The sequence below is a fragment of the Ovis canadensis genome, chromosome X (genome assembly GCF_042477335.2).
Source record: "Ovis canadensis isolate MfBH-ARS-UI-01 breed Bighorn chromosome X, ARS-UI_OviCan_v2, whole genome shotgun sequence".
NCBI classification, from domain to species: domain Eukaryota; kingdom Metazoa; phylum Chordata; class Mammalia; order Artiodactyla; family Bovidae; genus Ovis; species Ovis canadensis.
The window spans coordinates 42158522-42177899 of NC_091727.1; the positions used below are offsets into that span (position 1 = coordinate 42158522).

At 38.4% G+C, this 19378-nt stretch overlaps 1 protein-coding gene across 4 annotated transcripts in view; it reads right to left on the minus strand.

The window, feature by feature from the left end:
• CASK (calcium/calmodulin dependent serine protein kinase) overlaps positions 1 to 19378 on the minus strand; it is a 382943-nt gene that overhangs the window by 88609 nt on the left and 274956 nt on the right. For all 4 annotated transcript variants that reach the window (XM_070291515.1, XM_070291514.1, XM_070291513.1 and 1 more), the window contains exon 10: positions 7342 to 7441. In XM_070291515.1, the coding sequence (XP_070147616.1) occupies positions 7342 to 7441 (100 nt within the window). The remainder of the gene's footprint in view (positions 1 to 7341; positions 7442 to 19378) is intronic.

The following is a 19378-nucleotide window of genomic DNA, read 5'->3' on the forward strand; positions in this document are numbered from 1 at the left end:
ATTGTAATAAGAAATATGTAACCACAGAAAAGTTTATTTTATGGCACTGTTTCCTTAAAGTCATGATGAAAATTATTTTACTACTTATATTTGTATAACAGTTTATAATTTCCAACATGTTTTTTATGCTTGTTATCTTATGTGATTCCACCATAACCCTGCCCTGAGGATAAGTGTTCCTATATTTGGAAAAAAAGGAGGCTCTTTCATGTTAAATGACCCTGGGGCCATAGTAGTTGAGTCGTAGAACCCGGGCCTCTAGCACCTAGTCCTTCCACTACAGACTGATCCCTCCTGAAACCATGCCCTCACCAACACACTTGAATACATCCTTTGGTCTAAACTTTCACAATGATAAATTTATTAGAAAGTAATCAAGCTCTGTCTTTGGAATAGTATTTTACTTTAGCTTCTGCCTAATTCATTTGGTCATCAAGTTTGTATCTAAACAATAGGTTAATAATCATACATTTTAACTTTGAACATTTCTACCTTCCCCAGGAATCTCATGGATACAACTTTCTCAAAAGTTTTCTGCTACTGTTATGAAATAATAATCAAGAAAGCATAAATATGTCAATTGTTTTAAAAATATGCTTTAAAAACTTTGAGTCTAGAACTGTTTCGTTAGAAGTAGAAAAGTCTCATAAAAATGTTGACAGTAAAAATAACCTGAAAGGAGGACAGAAAACTAAATAGTACAATGCTTAAACTGTTCTCAGTGTTAAAGTAGGTAGAGTCTGTCTTAAAACTATTTCCCCCAGCTTTACTATGAAAAATTTCAAACATATAGAAAGTTGAAAGAATTGTATTCACTACCTAGATTCTACAACTAACAGTTTGCAATATTTGCTTTATCACATATCTATCCACACATCAATTCACCTTATTTATCATTCATCTCAAGGTAAGTGGCAGAATGGTCAACATTAGTACACTTCACCTCTAACTAAACACATCAACATTAGTACACTTCACCTCTAACTAAACACATCGGCATAGATTTTAATACTCCCCTCTCTTTCTCTCTCTCAGGTAAAATTTATATAGAGTGAAATGCAAAAATCTTAAGTGTATCATCCAATGAGTTTTCATAAATGTATATACTGCATACATCTGATAAACAGTATATATCCATGTATGCAGTTATTTCAGTAAGAAAGATTTATATGTATACATTTAAAAATTATATATATAGCTGTAAAACCCAATATCACTGAGCAAATTCAGTATCTCAGTCTAGTCTAGTTTCACCTGGAGAGTTATCAATAACCTCTATTTCCTATTACATTAGCAGTCCTATTTATATAACACTGAATCAGTATCACACATTCGTATCAACCACTCAAAGTCCTTCCTGGCAAAAACAGTAGCATTACAAAAATCTGCTTACTAAGGTAGGATTAAGTTAAAATTCATCAATTTTGGTGTACATTTTCATCACTCCACAAAAGCTCCTTCTTTGAAGTCAATCTCTTCCCCTTACCTTTACCCCTGGACAACAGCTATTAATCCCATGGTACAAAGCAAATTTTGGTTATTAGTCAAGTTATAACCTATAGTGAATCCTGTAATGAAAATTGTATTTTGGATTTAAGCATCTGTGCTACATCCAATTCAAGTTATGAAAACTTACACATGGTGATAAATGCATTAGATTCTTTATGTATAGATTATAGTTGTTTTTGTTGTTGTTTCAACCCCATGGATTGTAGCCCACCAGGTTCTTCTGTCTGTGGGATTTCCCAGGCAAGAATACTGGAGTGGGCTGCCATTTCCTTCTCTAGGAGATCTTCCCGACCCAGGGACTGAACCTGTGTCTCCTGCACTGCAGGCAGATTCTTTACTGCTGAGCCACCAGGGAAGCCCATTGATTATAGTGCAGATGACTTAAAATTTATTAGTTAAAAGAAGCAAAAACTCTGCAGATGTATTTTGTCAGAGTGCAGATACCATAATTCTAATGCCATTATACTTGTTAAAGCAATCTATATTTCTAAATAGCAACATCGTTGGGCACAAAGTTGTCAAAGTACCTTAAATAACATTATGCTGGTTGTTAATTGCCCATTCATATAAGGCTTTTGGAGAAGGATATGGCAACCCAATCCAGTATTCTTGTCTGGGAAATTCCACGGACAGAGGAGCCTGGCGGGCTACAGTCCATGGGGCTGCAAGAGTCACACATAATTTAGCGACTAAACCACCACCACCACCACCACCACCATATAAGGCTTTACAACTAAGGAAAAGAACTACTTGATACCTTCAAGATGCTTTTCCCAAATGACACAATAGATCTACTTGATTAAAAAAAATAAAAAGAAGGGTACTAAATCTGGAGAAGCAAAACCAGTTACAAATGGGAAGTGTCTTATATTTCAATGGTCATTAACACGTACATAGTGGGCGGCCTCTGAGATGGCCCCCAAGATCCCTGACTGCTGGTATTCATGCCCTCATATAATCAGTCCTTTACCCTGGAGTGTAGGCTGGACTTATTAACTCACTTGTAACAAACAGAATAGGGCAGAAGCGATAGAAAATCATTTCTGAGATTAGGTTATAAGAATGGTGGTTTCTGTCTTGGGTACACTCTCTTACTTTTGCCCTCTCTCTTTGATTATCTGTGCCAGGGGAAGCAAATTTCAAGGCTGTGAGCAGAACTGAAGCCTATCAACAACCAGGTGAGTGAGTGTGGAAGAGGATTCCCTCTACAGTTGGGCCTCCAGGTGAGATCACAGCTCTTGATGACATCTTGACTGCAGAATCATAAGAGATCTTAAGCCAGGGGTACTCAGCTAAGCCATGCCCAGATTCCCAACCAACAGAAACTGTGAGATGATAAATGCTGCCTTGACATTATTCATTAGAGATCAACAGATAACTAACATACTGCGAGCTTTTTATATTAAATTGGCTGCAATTTGAGCTACAAGTAACTAATTCACAAGAAAGTGTGACAATGAATTTTGTTATTAGCACCCAGATTTTCTATTTATCTTTGTCTCTTATATACTTTCCCCCCAGTAAGCACAATGCTGAAATAAAGATTTATTCTATTGCTTTAACTGAAATTATTACTGAGATAATTGTAGATTTATATGCAGTTGTTAAGAAATAATATAGAGATCCCGTGTATACTTTGCTCAGTTTCCCCACTGGTAACTCCCCCCCCACCCCCCACTGGTAACTTTAAAAAAAAACTACTGTGTAATATCACAACCAGAATACTGACATTGATACAATCCTCCCATCTCATTTAGATTGCCTTAATTTTACTAATACTCATTTGTGTGTATGTAATTTCTTACATACATTTTACTTTACTATTCTCACTTATTCAAATTATATCTTTTTGTAATTAAAATCTATCGATTATATTATTCTTATGTTCTTTCTGATGGTAGAAGTTGTTAAGAGACATAAATCCAGGAGTTTATTTCATAGCTCCATAGCAATACTGAAAATAGTAACAGAGAGTAATAAACACTGCTTATAGATTATATAACAATTAAAGGAACATTCACTTACCCTGAAAGGTTTCTTGAAAGCAAACTATAAAATAAATTGTTAGCCTTCTCCCAGAATAATGTATTTGTGCTGGAAATTAAGATGTGAAATAATATTAAGTGCGCTTAAAATTTTAACACTGCCTCTTTTTCCTCTTATGAAAGAAGTGAGAAGTTAGTAGTATTTGTGTAACAATGCTCCAGGAAATCAGTACATCCAAGTTTTTATTCTATGGCCAGGCAGTGTTAAAATTCATACACAAACATCTAAGCAGAAACAGCTGAGGATAAAGTCAAGCTGGTTATGAACCATGCAAAGCCAAACACTTTTGCATAAAAGATAAACCTTAGAGGAAAACAAAGGGATACCTACTTTCTGCTGCTAGAAGTCCTAGGAGGAAGGCAGCATATGGACAAACAACAAACAGTATGATTTTAGAGCAAGCAGGTTATCAAGCCACAGTTGGGCTCAGTAGATGAGCCACAAGAAGCAGAGTCTCTTAGCTGAGCCCCAAGTGAGCCCTTGTGTTCTGAGAGCACATTTGCTGGGTTCTGAGTCTGGTTTCTTTGATTTGAAATATAAGAACAGAATATTTCCACTTGGAATTGGTAAATAACAAAGCAACAATACACTGTTTATCTTAAGATTAAGCCTAACAATTTCTGGAGAATGTATAACTGACTTATTTCAATACTCAAAATAGGAAAAAAACCTCTTATATAAAAATTATTTTACAATGCAAACAGCATACCTAAACATGTTAAACTCTTCTTTAGAGGACTGGTTGATTTGTTTCGATTATTTTTTTCCACTGTTAATGAGAGGCTCTGTTAAATTTTTTTAAAATTATAATTATAATTTTGAATAGAATTTGCACTAACACAGGATTGCCAGCTTTTAATTTGGTCAAGCAAGGTCTTTAAGAAAAAAAAAATTTACCAAACTACCATTCATTCTTATTTCGTAGAAAGAACAGAAAAGGCATTATCTAAAGATGAAAAACAGTCTATCTCAAGAAAGGACAGTTGGTGACCTTATACTATTTTCTAACTCCTCTTTCTCCAATCCCTCACCCCTGCCCGACAGGCACATGCTTTATCATTACTTTTCTCTTTTTGAAATGGGTTTTCTGGAAGAACTCTCAGGTAACAATGGAAAGTGCTTTATGTTTTGTACTGTAAAACAAACTCATGCAAATTTTGACAGAAAGACAGTGGAAAGGATGACATTGGGAACTTAAATGATGGAGAATTAAAGGACTAGAATTAAATAGAGAAGAATTTAGGCTTGAAAATTGAGAAGAATATTAAAAATAAAAATACTTTGAAAATTAAAATATAGATGTGCTAATTATCTAGATAAAATAAAAGCTTTCTGCAACCAACCATATAACCATTACTTTTACATTACAGTTGGAGAAAAAAAATTGGCAAAGATAGATATCTGGTAAATAATGCTGACAATAATAGATAATGCCTCCCTTGCAATGGCTTAGTATTAAAAGTTAAAAAACCATCACAATATTGTAAAGTAATTATCCTCCAATTAAAAAATAATTTAAAAAAGTTAATTTTAGGAACATATGAATAATTCCTGGTAGCCATGTGAAATTCAGGAAAACATTAGAATTTTCTTGAAAATTTTCCTTTGTTTTGACTTCTGACTATATAAAAATTTTCATTTAGGGTAGATGATCAGACACATATACTGTATAACAATTTTATCTTTTATTGTTAGCAGCTGAACAGTGCCATTTAAAAATATTTTAGAGACATTTAGCATATCAAATGGATAGACTGCTTTTAGGATCCTTAAGATGTGGAAATTTTAAAAAAGATAGGATGAGACGACAGGAAAGGGAAGCAATAGGGAATGCAAAATTGTGAATAACTAATTTGAGGGCTTGCAAGACAGTGTAAGAGATTTCTTTTTTGTTTAAAAAGCAAGTACTGTAATCAGAAACTATTTTAAAAATATCATTTAGAGATTATACTGGAAAAAAAACAGAAAAAATTGAGCAATGAAAATGTATTTAATAGAAAATAAGCATGTTTATAACTGTAGACAATTCCTTTCCCTAGAAGGAAAATCCAGCTCTTGACAGAAATGAATACTTAAGAGCTCATTAAACTCTTGCTAAGCAGAGGTAAATATTATGGGGCAACAGTAAAGAATCAGGTCTATGAAGCTGTTGCAAGGACTGTCCTACTGTCTTCCTATTGCCAAATATGAAAATGGTATTAGAGATCTTGGCCCCAAATCTCTAAATGTATTATTCCGAGTATGTGACTATATCACATAGTCACAGTACAACATAAAACTCTTATTAGATCCACTCCCCCTAGAAAGGGTTAACTGTAATCTAAGTGTGAAGAGGGAAGGAGGAGTTTCAAGTTAAAAACAACAAAAAGCTACGAATGGAGAGAACAAAATGGACTGGAAGAAAAAAACACTGACGTGAAACAATAGGGAGCGTTGGGGAACATACCAGTAACACAACTATAGCCTTTAATGTGGGAAGGACTCTGGATAATTACCAAGTCAGCACAAGAGGAAAAGAGCAAGTCCTCCTCCTCAGAGTCTCTTCTTTAAGATTCCCATTTATAAAAGTTTTTGGAAATCACCTTCACTCAAAAGAGGAAGAGTCACATCCCAATTGGTAAAGGTCAAAATGAGGAACTATATAGCTGTTGGAATGGGAAATTTGATCCTGCTATTTTGCACAAGGTATAAGAGCATACCAATTGGTCAGAAACTCTGTACATGTGTATGTGAGCATGTATGTGCACTCATGTGTATAACAGAGGAAAGAAGAAGCATAAATATTGACAAATGCTCATGGTTCCAACAATAAAAGAAGCATTAGCACATCCATTCTTCCTATATGGCTAGTTATGAAGGACAAACAACTCATGCTTTAGGAAGGGCTCTGGGCCCTGATTCCAATGGTAATACATGAACACTGAATGAGCCAGTGCAAGAGTACAAAAACCAAATCACCAGTACAGAGTCAACCATATGACAAGCACTAAGTAATTCTAATGAAAGAAAGAAAAGCTGATGCCAGAGGACATATGATGTAGGAGTTAATAAACACACAAATAGAAATTAAAAACTAACACACATACATGCATTTGCATATACACACAAATGAGTCTTATGTATTTTTAGCAAATAATCCTTGAGACTACCTCACAGTAGGATGGAAATCTGAGCATTTAAAAAATTAGTTTTGTGAACACTAGTGAGTTTTTTCAGGAGTACCTATAGACATTTCATCAAAATAGGTAATTCTTCTATGTTCCTCCCCCTTGAATGCTTGTATAGACATGCTATAGACTTTATAAAAAGAGAAGAACCTGTAAATCGTTTCAAGAGATAATTCACAAGACAGGTTTACATTGAAAGATTCAATTAAAAGTAGCGTTGTTCCAAAGTCTGACCTGCTACAGTTGATATGGGGAAAATTTTACATCAGAAATTTGTGTTGAGGTAGAAGGTAATCACAAAGATTCAAGAAGACTGACTACAAATGTTGGATTGGATGAAGTGCAATGTTGGGTCTGGAGGGAGGAAAGGGGAAGAAGTATTTCCAATGTTAAAAATAAAAAGTGAAATGTCGGCTTGGAGCAGTAGGGGAAAGCAATTTTGGTATTAAAACAAAAAAGAAATCAGATACATAGGGAAGGAATCTGGCTGCTGACAAACTTCTTTAGAATTTCTTGGAGACTAGAACTAGATTCACAGGAAAAGTTTATTCATAATGAAAGAGAAAAGATGTAGACACCACATGATTCACTCTAGTGAATGAATGAATGATTCAATTACCTGAGGAGGTAGGGTCTTCGGAGAAATCTGGCAACTCTTCAGGGGGATCCCCATAGAATGAGTTGAATTTGTGACTTGACACAGCTGCTAGTACTGCACCCTAAAGCAAAGAGATGAAAAAAAAAAGATATTTGTATATATATTAAAAATTTTCCTTTTGTTTTTGGCTGTGTCATGAGGCTTGTGGGATCTTAATTCCCTGACCAGGGATTGAACCTGGGCTCTCAACAATGAAAGCATGAAGTCTTAACCAATGGACTGCCAGGAAATTCCTGAAAATATATATTATTAAAAGAAATAAACAACAAGGTCTTATTGTATAGCACAGAGAATTACATTCAATATCCTATGATAAACCATAATTGAAAAAAATATATAAAAAAGAATGAATCACTTTGTTGTACAGCAGAAATTAATACAACATTGTAAATCAACTATACTTCAATAAAAGCATTGATAAAAATACATAAATACAAAAAAGTTAATCACCAAATGGTTATTTAAGAAATATGGACATAGATGGACATGTTCGTTCAGGCATGTCCAACTCTTTGTGACCCCATGGGCTATAGTCTGCCAGGCTCCTCTGTCCATGGGATTTTCCAGGCAAGAATACTGGAGTGGGTTGCCATTTCCTTCTCCATGGGATTTTCCCAACCCAGGGACTGAATCTGGGTCTCCTACACTGCAGGCAGACTCTTTACTGCCTGAGCCACCAGGGAAGCCCACTGAGATGACCCAGAGGGATGGTATGGGGAGGGAGAAGGGAGGGGGGTTCAGGATGGGGAACACGTGTATACCTGTGGTGGATTCATGTTGTTGTATGGCAAAACCAATACAATATTGTAAAGTAATTAACCTCCAATTAAAATAAATAAATTTATATTAAAAAAGAATTATTCAGGAGGTCAAATATATAGGAAATGAAAGCTAGAAAAGAGGTGGCTTAAAATAATTTTGAATTCTTTTAGATAAAGCACATACACATATACCAGAATAACACTGTCAGGGATTGTGGAATTATATGAAACCATTTACATCTTGAACTTAAGCATGTACTAGACAATGAAATATTCTGCAGTCACTATAAAATGATGCAGCAGAAGAGTGTTTAATGAAATGATATGGTGATTGTGATGAATTACACAAAAAAGTTTTTGAAAATCTATAGTATGATCCTATTTTTGAAAAAAGTTAATCAAGACATAAAAGATTGATATATATTAAAATGTTAATAGTATTAATTATTCTTGGATAGTAAGAATGAAGTCATTTTTCTTTTTTAAAATCTTTTTTCCCTTTCTTTTTGATACTAATAATGACTATGCATTACTCTTGTACAGTAATTCTCAATTAGGCTACCCAATAGAATCAATTACATCTTGACTATTTTAAAGCACATGACACCTCCATTGATTCCTAGCTCAGAATCACTGTCATACTGAATCCATGACATCTCTTAAGACTACTGGGTAGAAAAATGTTGGGAATGATTGTTTCAGTGACAAGAATGATAATGTTAATAAGTGTCCAATCACATGAGTATTAGGCATAGGTCAGAATATCCAGGTGTGTTCCTGGGTGCTGCCACTTTCCATCTGCATGACCTTACTTGAGTTAATCATTTAACCTCTTGAGGTTTTCTCATACAGTGAGGATATTAAAAGTGACGTAGCTTACCCTACATGACTGTCAAAAGTCGTAATGTTTATGAAAATGCTTTGTGAACCATAAGCATTTTGTAAGTGCAAATTATGACTGTGTTCAGAGAGCTAAATAAACAAAGAGTCAGACATGACTTAGCGACTTATACAACTACTAATATGTAGCTAGAACCTAAGCAGAGCCTTTGCTGCTCTAGGTAGAATTTTTCACTTAGGTAGCCTGAGTATCATATCACCCTTGTAGTCTAAGTGTAAAGTAGCCTAAGTCTACATTTTAAATACTGACCTCTTAGATTTTTTTGGGAAAAAAATGATGACTCTTTTGTGAATGCAGGGATTCATTAAATATCATTGATAATCAAAATCTATTTATGAGTATGTGCTCAGTTGTGTCTGACTCTTTGCAACTCCATGGACTGTAGCTCATCAGACTTCTTTGTCCATGGCATTTTCCAGGCAAGAATACTGGAGTGGGTTGCCATGTCCTTCTCCAGGGAATCTTGGTGACCCAAGGGTCTAACCTGCATCTCCCTTGTCTCCTGCACTGGTAGGCAGATTCTTTACCACTAGCTCCATCTGGGAAGCCCCAATAATCACAATAATGCATGATAAAATTATTAATAATCATTAGTAATTCTAATAACATTATTAATAGAAACACATTCCTACAAGGTTCATTTTTAGAAGGGTGGTTATATAAGGTTTCTTTCTACAAATATAAATTGAAAAAGAGAGACAAAAGAGGGAAGGGCAAAAAATAGAGAAGTGATCTTGATGATTCCACGCAACTTTCAGATTTCTGTAAGTCCAGGGTTAACGCCTGAGAGTGTCTCATGCAGAATTTTATGAAAATAATTGTACTGAATGTTGACTTCTTCTTTCTGTAGTAGAAGCTTATTCCACTTTATATATATGTTCTCTAAAAGCTGGGTGAAAATGGAATTTGTATAGATCATAGCACATGTTTCCCACACATATTGAAATTAAAATCTTTAAGATGCTTAATTTTTATTTCCAAATAAAGTTCAGCTGACTTTCTTACTATATTAGTTTCATGTTTTAAGGCCGGTTCTAGCTATTAAATACCACTGTAGCAAAAGATCTATAAATACTTTTTACTAGGAAAGCGCTCTTTAAAAGAGCCCTGAGAGGTAAATTCTTTTGAAACAATAGTAGCAAGTTCCTGATTTATCTGTCTTATGGTTAGCAGTTTTGTTTATTTAGCTCTGTAAACACAGTGGCGGCTGCGACGGACCGCGCAGAAGCGCGGGCGGCTGCGACGGACCGCGCAGAAGCGCGGGCGGCTGCGACGGACCGCGCAGAAGCGCGGGCGGCTGCGACGGACCGCGCAGAAGCGCGGGCGGCTGCGACGGACCGCGCAGAAGCGCGGGCGGCTGCGACGGACCGCGCAGAAGCGCGGCCAGGAGAAGCTATTCCACACCCAAGGTCAGGGGCGGTGACTGAGAGTGCCAGGCTGCGACAGCACAGGAGCAGCTGAGAGGAGTTATCCCACCTCTGAGGTCAGGGGCGGCGGCCGGGAGGAGCTACCCCACGTCCGGGGTCAGGGGCGGCGGCCGGGAGGAGCTACCCCACGTCCGGGGTCAGGGGCGGCGGCCGGGAGGAGCTACCCCACGTCCGGGGTCAGGGGCGGCGCCGGGAGGAGCTACCCCACGTCCGGGGTCAGGGGCGGCGGCCGGGAGGAGCTACCCCACGTCCGGGGTCAGGGGCGGCGGCCGGGAGGAGCTACCTGCTGCGCAGGCGCAGGAGGGCCAAGAGGAGCTACTCCATCTTCAAGGTCAGGAGGGGCGATCTCATCCAAGGTAAGGAGCATCGGTTGTGCTTTGCTGGAGCAGCCATGAGGAGATACCCCATGTCCAAGGTAAGAGAAACCCAAGTAAGACAGTAGGTGTTGTGAGAGGGCATCAGAGGGCAGACGTACTGAAACCATAATCACAGAAAACTAGCCAATCTGATTACATGGACCACAGCCTTGTCTAACTCAATGAAAGTATGCCTTGCTGTGTGGGGCCACCCAAGACGGACAGGTCATGGTGGAGAGGTCTGACAGAATGTGGTCCACTGGAGAAGGGAATGGCAAGCCACTTCAGTATTCTTGCCTTGAGAACCCCATAAACAGTATGAAAAGGCAAATGATAGGATACTGAAAGAGGAACTCCCCGGGTCGTTAAGTGCTGAATATGCTACTGGAGATCAGTGGAGAAATAACTCCAGAAAGAATGAAGGGATGGAGCCAAAGCAAAAACAATACCCAGTTGTGGATGTGACTGGTGATAGAAGCAAGGTCCGATGCTGTAAAGAGCAATATTGTATAGGAACTTGGAATGTTAGGTCCATGAATCAAGGCAAATTGGAAGTGGTCAAACAGGAGATGGCAAGAGTGAATGGCAGCATTCTAGAAATCAGCAAACTAAAATGTACTGGAATGAGTGAATTTAACTCAGATGACCACTATATCTACTACTTTGGGCAGGAATCCTTTAGAAGAAACGGAGTAGCCATCATGGTCAACAAGAGTCTGAAATGCAGTACTTGGATGCAATCTCAAAAATGACAGAATGATCTCTGTTCATTTCCAAATCCAAGCCTGTGCCCTGCCAGTAATGCTGAAGAAGCTGAAGTTGAACGGTTCTATGAAGACCTACAAAACCTTTTAGAACTAACACTCAAAAAAGATGTCCTTTTTATTATAGGGGACTGGAATGCAAAAGTAGGAAGTCAAGAAACACCTGGGTAAACAGGCAAATTTGGCCTTGGAATACGGAATGAAGCAGGGCAAAGGCTAATAGAGTTTTGCCAAGAGAACGCACTGGTCATAGCAAACACCCTCTTCCAACAACACAAGAGAAGACTGTGCACATGGACATCACCAGATGGTCAATACCGAAATCAGATTCATTATATTCTTTGCAGCCAGAGATGGAGAAGCTTTATACAGTCAGCAAAAACAAGACCAGGAGCTGACTGTGGCTCAGATCATGAACTCCTTATTGCCAAATTCAGACTGAAATTGAAGAAAGTAGGGAAAAACACTAGACCATTCAGGTATGACCTAAATCAAATCCCTTATGATTATACAGTGGAAGTGAGAAATAGATTTAAGGGACTAGATCTGATAGATAGAGTGCCTGATGAACTATGGACTGAGGTTCGTGACATTGTACAGGAGACAGGGATCAAGACCATCCCCATGGAAAAGAAATGCAAGAAAGCAAAATGGCTGTCTGGGGAGGCCTTACAAATAGCTGTGAAAAGAAGAAAAGTGAAAAGCAAAGGAGAAAAGGAAAGACATAAGCGTCTGAATGCAGAGTTCCAAAGAATAGCAAGAAGAGATAAGAAAGCCTTCCTCAGCGATCAATACAAAGAAATAGAGGAAAACAACAGAATGGGAAATACTAGAGATCTCTTCAAGAAAATTAGAGATACCAAGGGAACATTTCATGCAAAGATGGGCTCGATAAAGAACAGAAATGGTATGGACCTAACAGAAGCAGAAGATAATAAGAAGAGGTGGCAAGAATACCCAGAAGAACTGTACAAAAAAGATCTTCATGACCCAGATAATCATGATGGTGTAATCGCTCACCTAGAGCCAGACATCCTGGAATGTGAATTCAAGTGGGCCTTAGAAAGCATCACTAAGAACAAAGCTAGTGGAGGTGATGGAATTCCAGTGGAGCTATTTCAAATCCTGAAAGATGATGCTGTGAAAGTGCGGCACTCAATATGCCAACAAGTTTGGAAAACTCAGCAGTGGCCACAGGACTGGAAAAGGTCAGTTTTCATTCCAATCCCAAAGAAAGGCAATGCCAAAGAATGCTCAAACTACCGCACAATTGCACTCATCTCACATGCTAGTAAAGTAATGCTCAAAATTCTCCAAGCCAGGCTTCAGCAATATGTGAACCGTGAACTTCCAGATGTTCAAGCTGGTTTTAGAAAAGGCAGAGGAACCAGAGATCAAATTGGCAACATCCGCTGGATTATCGAAAAAGCAAGAGAGTTCCAGAAAAACATCTATTTCTGCTTTACTGACTATGCCAAAGCCTTTGACTGTGGATCAGAAAAAACTGTGGAAAATTCTGACAGAGGTGGGAATACCAGACCACCTGTCCTGCCTCTTGAGAAACCTGTATGCAGGTCAGGAGTTAACGGTTAGAACTAGACATGGAACAACAGACTGGTTCCAAATAGGAAAAGGAGTACATCAAGGCTGTATATTGTCACCCTGCTTATTTAACTTATGAGCAGAGTACATCATGAGAAATGCTGGACTGGAAGAAACACAAGCTGGAATCAAGATTGCCGGGAGAAATATCAATAACCTCAGATATGCAGATGACACTACCCTTATGGCAGAAAGTGAAGAGGAACTAAAAAGCCTCTTGATGAAAGTGAAAGAGGAGAGTGAAAAAGTTGGCTTAAAGCTCAACATTCAGAAAACTAAGACCATGGCATCTGGTCCCATCATTTCATGGCAAATAGATGGGGAAACAGTGGAAACAGACTTTATATTTTTGGGCTCCAAAATCACTGCAGATGGTGACTGCAGCCATGAAATTAAAAGACGCTTACTCCTTGGAAGAAAAGTTATGACCAACCTAGATAGCATATTCAAAAGCAAAGACATTACTTTGCCAACAAAGGTCCGTCTAGTCAAGGTTATGGTTTTCCCAGTGGTCAAGTATGGATGTGAGAGTTGGACTGTGAAGAAACCTGAGTGCCAAAGAATTGATGCTTTTGAACTGTGGTTTTGGAGAAGACTCTTGAGGGTCCCTTGGACTGCAAGGAGATCCAACCAGTCCATCCTAAAGGAGATCAGTCCTGGGTGTTCATTAGAAGGACTGATGCTGAAGCTGAAACTCCAATAGTTTGGCTACCTTATGTGAAGAGCTGACTCATTGGAAAAGACCCTGATGCTGGGAGGGATTGGGGGCTGGAGGAGAAGGGGACAACAGAGGATCAGATGGCTGGATGGCATCACCGACTCAATGGATATGAATTTGGGTATACTCCAGGAGTTGGTGATGGACAGGGAGGCCTGGCATGCTGCGCTTCACGGGGTCACAAAGAGTCGGACATGACTGAGCGACTGAACTGAAATGAAACACAGTGACTGCATGTGGGCTCACAAGTTCAATGCAAAATGGGTCCAAAACAGATTGTGGATTTATAGAATTTTATTAGAGTTTGAGAGTCAACTGTAAAGATGATTCATTCTAAAGAGACGTATTTAGCAGATGAGGAAAACAGGTCCAGAGGGGCTTACTAACCGCTTAAGGTTGCTGCCAACTTAAAGAGACAGGTCAGGAGTAGACAGAATTGAGGTGTTCTGACTACTCTGGTCAGTTCAACAGTTTTTACTATTACAGAGGTCAAAAATACTTTTCTGTAAAGGGCTAGACAGTGAATATTTTAGGCTTGCAGAGCATACGTTCTCTGCTGCAACTATTCAACTCTGCCATTCAGCGTGAAAGCAGCTATTTCTGTGGTCCAATTAAACTTTATATATAAAAATAGAAAGATAGATGCATTAATTTATGAAAGCATAGAGGTCTTTATGGAAAAGCATCTTATGGATTGTATCACTGATTCAATGGACATGAACTTGGGCAAACTCCAGGAGATAGTGAGGGACAGGGAGGCCTGGCATGCTGCAGTGCTGCAGAGAGTCAGACATAATTGAGTGACTAAACAACAACAACAAAGAACTCTTATGTGAGTGCTTGAGTTCCCAGATTGTATATTTTCAACCTCCCTACTATGCTGTTGCTACTGAAGAGCCTGTGGGTATAACAACATAAAACCAGATCTTCTAGTAGTTCTTGAACCTTCTCACTTTTATTGAATCCTTATTAAAGAAGCTTTTCTATCTACTTTAGATGATATACTCCCATAAGCTTTGAGTAAAACATAACAAGTTTGACTTAAGACCATTCACAATCTGATAACTAATATTAAAGATGCAATTTTCTACTAAGCACAGTAACCTAGAAATGAGAGGGAAGATTCTAAATTCAAAGAAAAAGAGAAGTACAAGTAATTAAGCACAATCATATTTGTAGTTAATATGTCAAACATGAAAATGGAATGCTCCCCACTAGAAAATTCTGTGTCTCATTTAAGGAAGTGGGAAGCAAACAACAACAAAAAAATGGTTAGCTCATACTTCTGCTAAATTAAACTACTGTAGACACTTAAGGGAGCAACGAAGTTATTGGGTAGGGAACAGGAGAGTTGAACATGGATGAATTACTGACTTGAAGACAATGTCAAAAGCCAATACTCCCTTTTTGGTGATCTATAAGTGAGCTCAGAAAAAAAACACCATGAAGCTTGATAGGCATGAGGGCAGGGAGGTATATTTTTAAAAGTCTAAATACAAAACACGCAAGCATGAGATGTAGAATAACACATTGGCTTTGTACCCAAGTGGTGAGGACACATCTAATTATTTTTTGATATATAGAGGGGGCAAAAAGCATCACGGGCACACAAATAAAAGTGTGACATAAGAATTGAGAGAGGATCATCTTACTAGGATTCAGAATACTGAACTCAAAACCTTAAAAAGGGTGGAGAAGCTGGAGAGGTTGAAGCTGGAGAGAGATGACCAAACGGCTAGAAAAATCACTTCAAGGCAGAAATGTTAAAGGACTGAGGTTGGCTACATTTAAGAATCAGGTCCTACATGATAATGAGGTAAGACCATAGATTAAATCAGAACCTCCGATGTCTCTCCATGCAGTCACAATCAAAGTTATCATTCAGTTTAGTCAGCTTAGCCTACATGTATTTGATACTTAAGCACAGTCTAAACACAACTCTAAAACCTAGAATTTCATAATTAAATCAGGACACGTGATTAAAGGAGGTTGTGCTATTGTCTCTGAAGATTAAAAATGAGACTTGGTAAAGTCAGTATGGCTATATTTAAGAGCAATGGTGGGGCTTCCCAGGTCGTGCTATTGGTAGAGTACCTGTCTGCCAATGCAGGAGACTTAAGAGATGCAGGTTCCATCCCTGGGTGGGGAAGATCCCCTGGAGAAGGACATGACAACCCACTCCAGTATTCTTGCCTGGAGAATCCCATGGACAGAGGAGCCTGGCGGGCTATGGTCCAAAGGATTGCAAAGAGTTGGTCATGACTGAAGTGACTTAGCATAGCACAAGAGCAATTGCATGGAATAAATAACTGAGGAATCCTTTTGGGTCTGTGTAAAAGTATTTTATAAAGATGATCTTTTAATGTATATAATAACTTTCAAAAGCCAGACAAACTTTGGAAGTAATAAATTCTGCATTTCAGAATCAAAAATGCATAGAATTGCTTTGCAAAATATAGGAAGATCAAACTCATGTCAGTTATTATTTATGTAACTGTTCATACCAGAATAACAGTTTTCAGTTTTCAGAATCAAAGGTGCCCTTTGGACACCAGATTTACTGCCCTGAGTGGCTGGAGCCCACCATCTTTGTGCGCATGTGCTGTCCTCTCTGGTAGTGAGAGGACTCTGGGTATAAGTGCTGGTTTTCATTAGGGCACAAAGGTCCTTGTTAAATCTTTAAGCTCTTGTTGAATTGACAGAAAGGGGAAGATTGACAAAAGTGAAAGTGCAGTCACTCAGTCGCGTCTGACTCTTTGCAGCCCCATGGAGTGTAGCCTACCAGGCTCCTCTGTCCATGGAATTTTCCAGGCAAGAGTACTGGAGTGGGCTGCCATTTCCTTCTCCAGCGGATCTTCCTGACCCAGGGACTGACCTCGGGTCTCCTGCATTGCAGGCAGATGCTTTACCATCTGAGCCACCAGGGATAGCTCAGATTGACAAAAGGCAGCTAATTAGAGCTTCCTGGCTGGCCTCTCAAAGATGCTGCTTAGGGGTTTCAGAAGTCTGGCAGGTAGTAGTGCTGTACAACAGAACTTTCCGTGATGATGGAAAGGTCTTATGCCTGTACTGCCCCAAACTGTAGCCACCAGCCACATGTGGTATTGAGCAACTGAAATGTGGCTAGTGCAACTGAGAAATCAAATTTTAAATTTTATTTATTAGTTAAAATTAAAGTATCAGTAGCTACATATGCCTAGTGGCTATTGCACTGGACAGTAAGTACTGGAAAACAGCATTCCTCAACATTTTTTTTCTATTTCTGCAAAGTACAGGAACCCAAGAGACCAACTGGTAAGTCAGAGAAGTAACACAGGCTATATTTTTGTAATCTGCAAAATCAATAAAGGAAAATTATAGGAAGTTATCAGAAATCTCCCTTCCTTTCTGTATATACAAGGAATAAATGGTTTTAACCTCTAAACTGAATTATGTGGATGCAGCTCACCATTTCCTGAACTGATTGCAATAAACTTACCCAAATATGAGATATTACTTCTATTTGTATAGAATATCTTTGACATACTTCACTATAGGGAAATTTGCTTTCTAATTCATGAACCAAAGAGGATGGTTTCTAGAACAGATTCCCTCCTGAGCCTCTTCCCTAGATAGACAAGCTCAGGCACCCACAGCCCTTTTGCATCCCCCGCCCCCTCCTGCACCGTAACTCCTTCATGTAAATGGCACCCAGGGTTAGAGTACAGGAATGCCTCCTGAAGAGACACATACCTATAGAGCACAGATTTTTCAGACAGCCTGGAGCACACAGTTTGTCCCATGCATCCTAATATTCAGTCTGAGAAAATACAATCTTCATATCTAGTATTCTTGCCTGGAAAATCCCACGGACGGAGGAGCCTGGTAGGCTGCAGTCCATGGAGTCACGAAGAGTCAGACACTTACTGAGCGACTTCACTTTCACTTTTCACTTTCATGCATTGGAGAAGGAAATGGCAACCCACTCCAGTGTTCTTGCCTGGAGAATCCCAGGGATGGTAGAGCCTGGTGGGCTGCCGTCTATGGGGTCGCACAGAGTCAGACACGACTGAAGCAACTTAGCAGCAGCAGCAGTCCCGTGCTCAGGACTATGTAGTTTATATAAGAAGCATTGCTTCTAGAGGATTTAAAAAAAACTGAAGTATTAAGCTCAGTTTAATAGAGCTCAGCTGTGGTGTTCTAAATGGGAAGGAAATCCAAAAAAGAAGGGATATATGTACATGTACATGTGATTCACTTTGCTGTAGAGTAGAAACTAACACAACTTGTAAATCAACTCCAATTAAAAAAAAAACAAAAAGATTCTAGAGCTTGGTATGAAATAAAAGGAGGGGAAAAATTCAACATATGAAATGTCTGATAACCAAAATGGGGAAAAGAGTTTTTCCATTATCACTCACAGATGTAAAATAAAATAATGAAAGAAAGGAAAATAAAAAGAAATGGGTGATAATTCAAATCACAAGCAGGGTTCTGTAAACATTTAAAACCTACAGTTCGAACGATAGTCTGAAAATGATGTTAATGCTTTATAATTGTCCAAATAATCCTCTCATCAGGGAATATGTTGTGTCCTGTAGGCTGCTGAACAGGTTAAATGCCAAAATGAATGTATAAATGTGGAAAGGAACAATTTCTGATTGCTGAGTGTTGATATTATTATAACTAATAATGAGCGATAGTCTTGAAATTTCAGTAGAGTAAAATGAATAATGTTTTACATTCTGGCATAAAATAGTTCCATAAAATTTTCAGAATGGGAGAAAGGTTTAATTGCAAATATAATAAACTCACTACCAAAAATACCTTAGAATTTATTCAAACAGGTATAAACCTTTTAGAAGGCGAATTATTTATAGAGATCAAATATCTTATTAAATACATGTATACATTCTGATGCCAACAATTTCAGTAGTAAACTTACCCTAACAATATAATCAGAGGTGTACAAAGATTTAGTAATAAAAATAGAGCCAATGCAACAGTATTTATGGCCACGGAAAACTGGAAGTAATGCCCATGTCCAGTAGCTGGTTAGTAAATGATGATGTGTACATAGGATGGAATTTTGTAGACCCATTACAAGTTTGTGCTTCAGAGTAATGACTCTCAATAAGGTAAACTTATCAGAATCACCCATGCGGCTTTTTCAAAAAAAATGCATGCCCCTCCAACCCCTTGCATACCTGGGGCTGAGAGGGATGGTTAGTGTCTTGGATGAGTTGAGTGGTGCAGTGAGTTACTGTTAGTATGTGAATGTGTCACATCTCTCAAGTGTGCAAAAGTGAAAACCAGTATTTAAGAATATTTGCACAAGTTCACATAAATAAAACCAACCCTTTTAAAGTGTAAATTCAGTGCTAATTAGTACAGTCACAATGTTGTGCGATGACCATTCCTGTTTCATCCCAAACCCATTAAGTAGTCTATACCCATTAAGCAGTCCATCCCATTTAGGAATTACAGCTG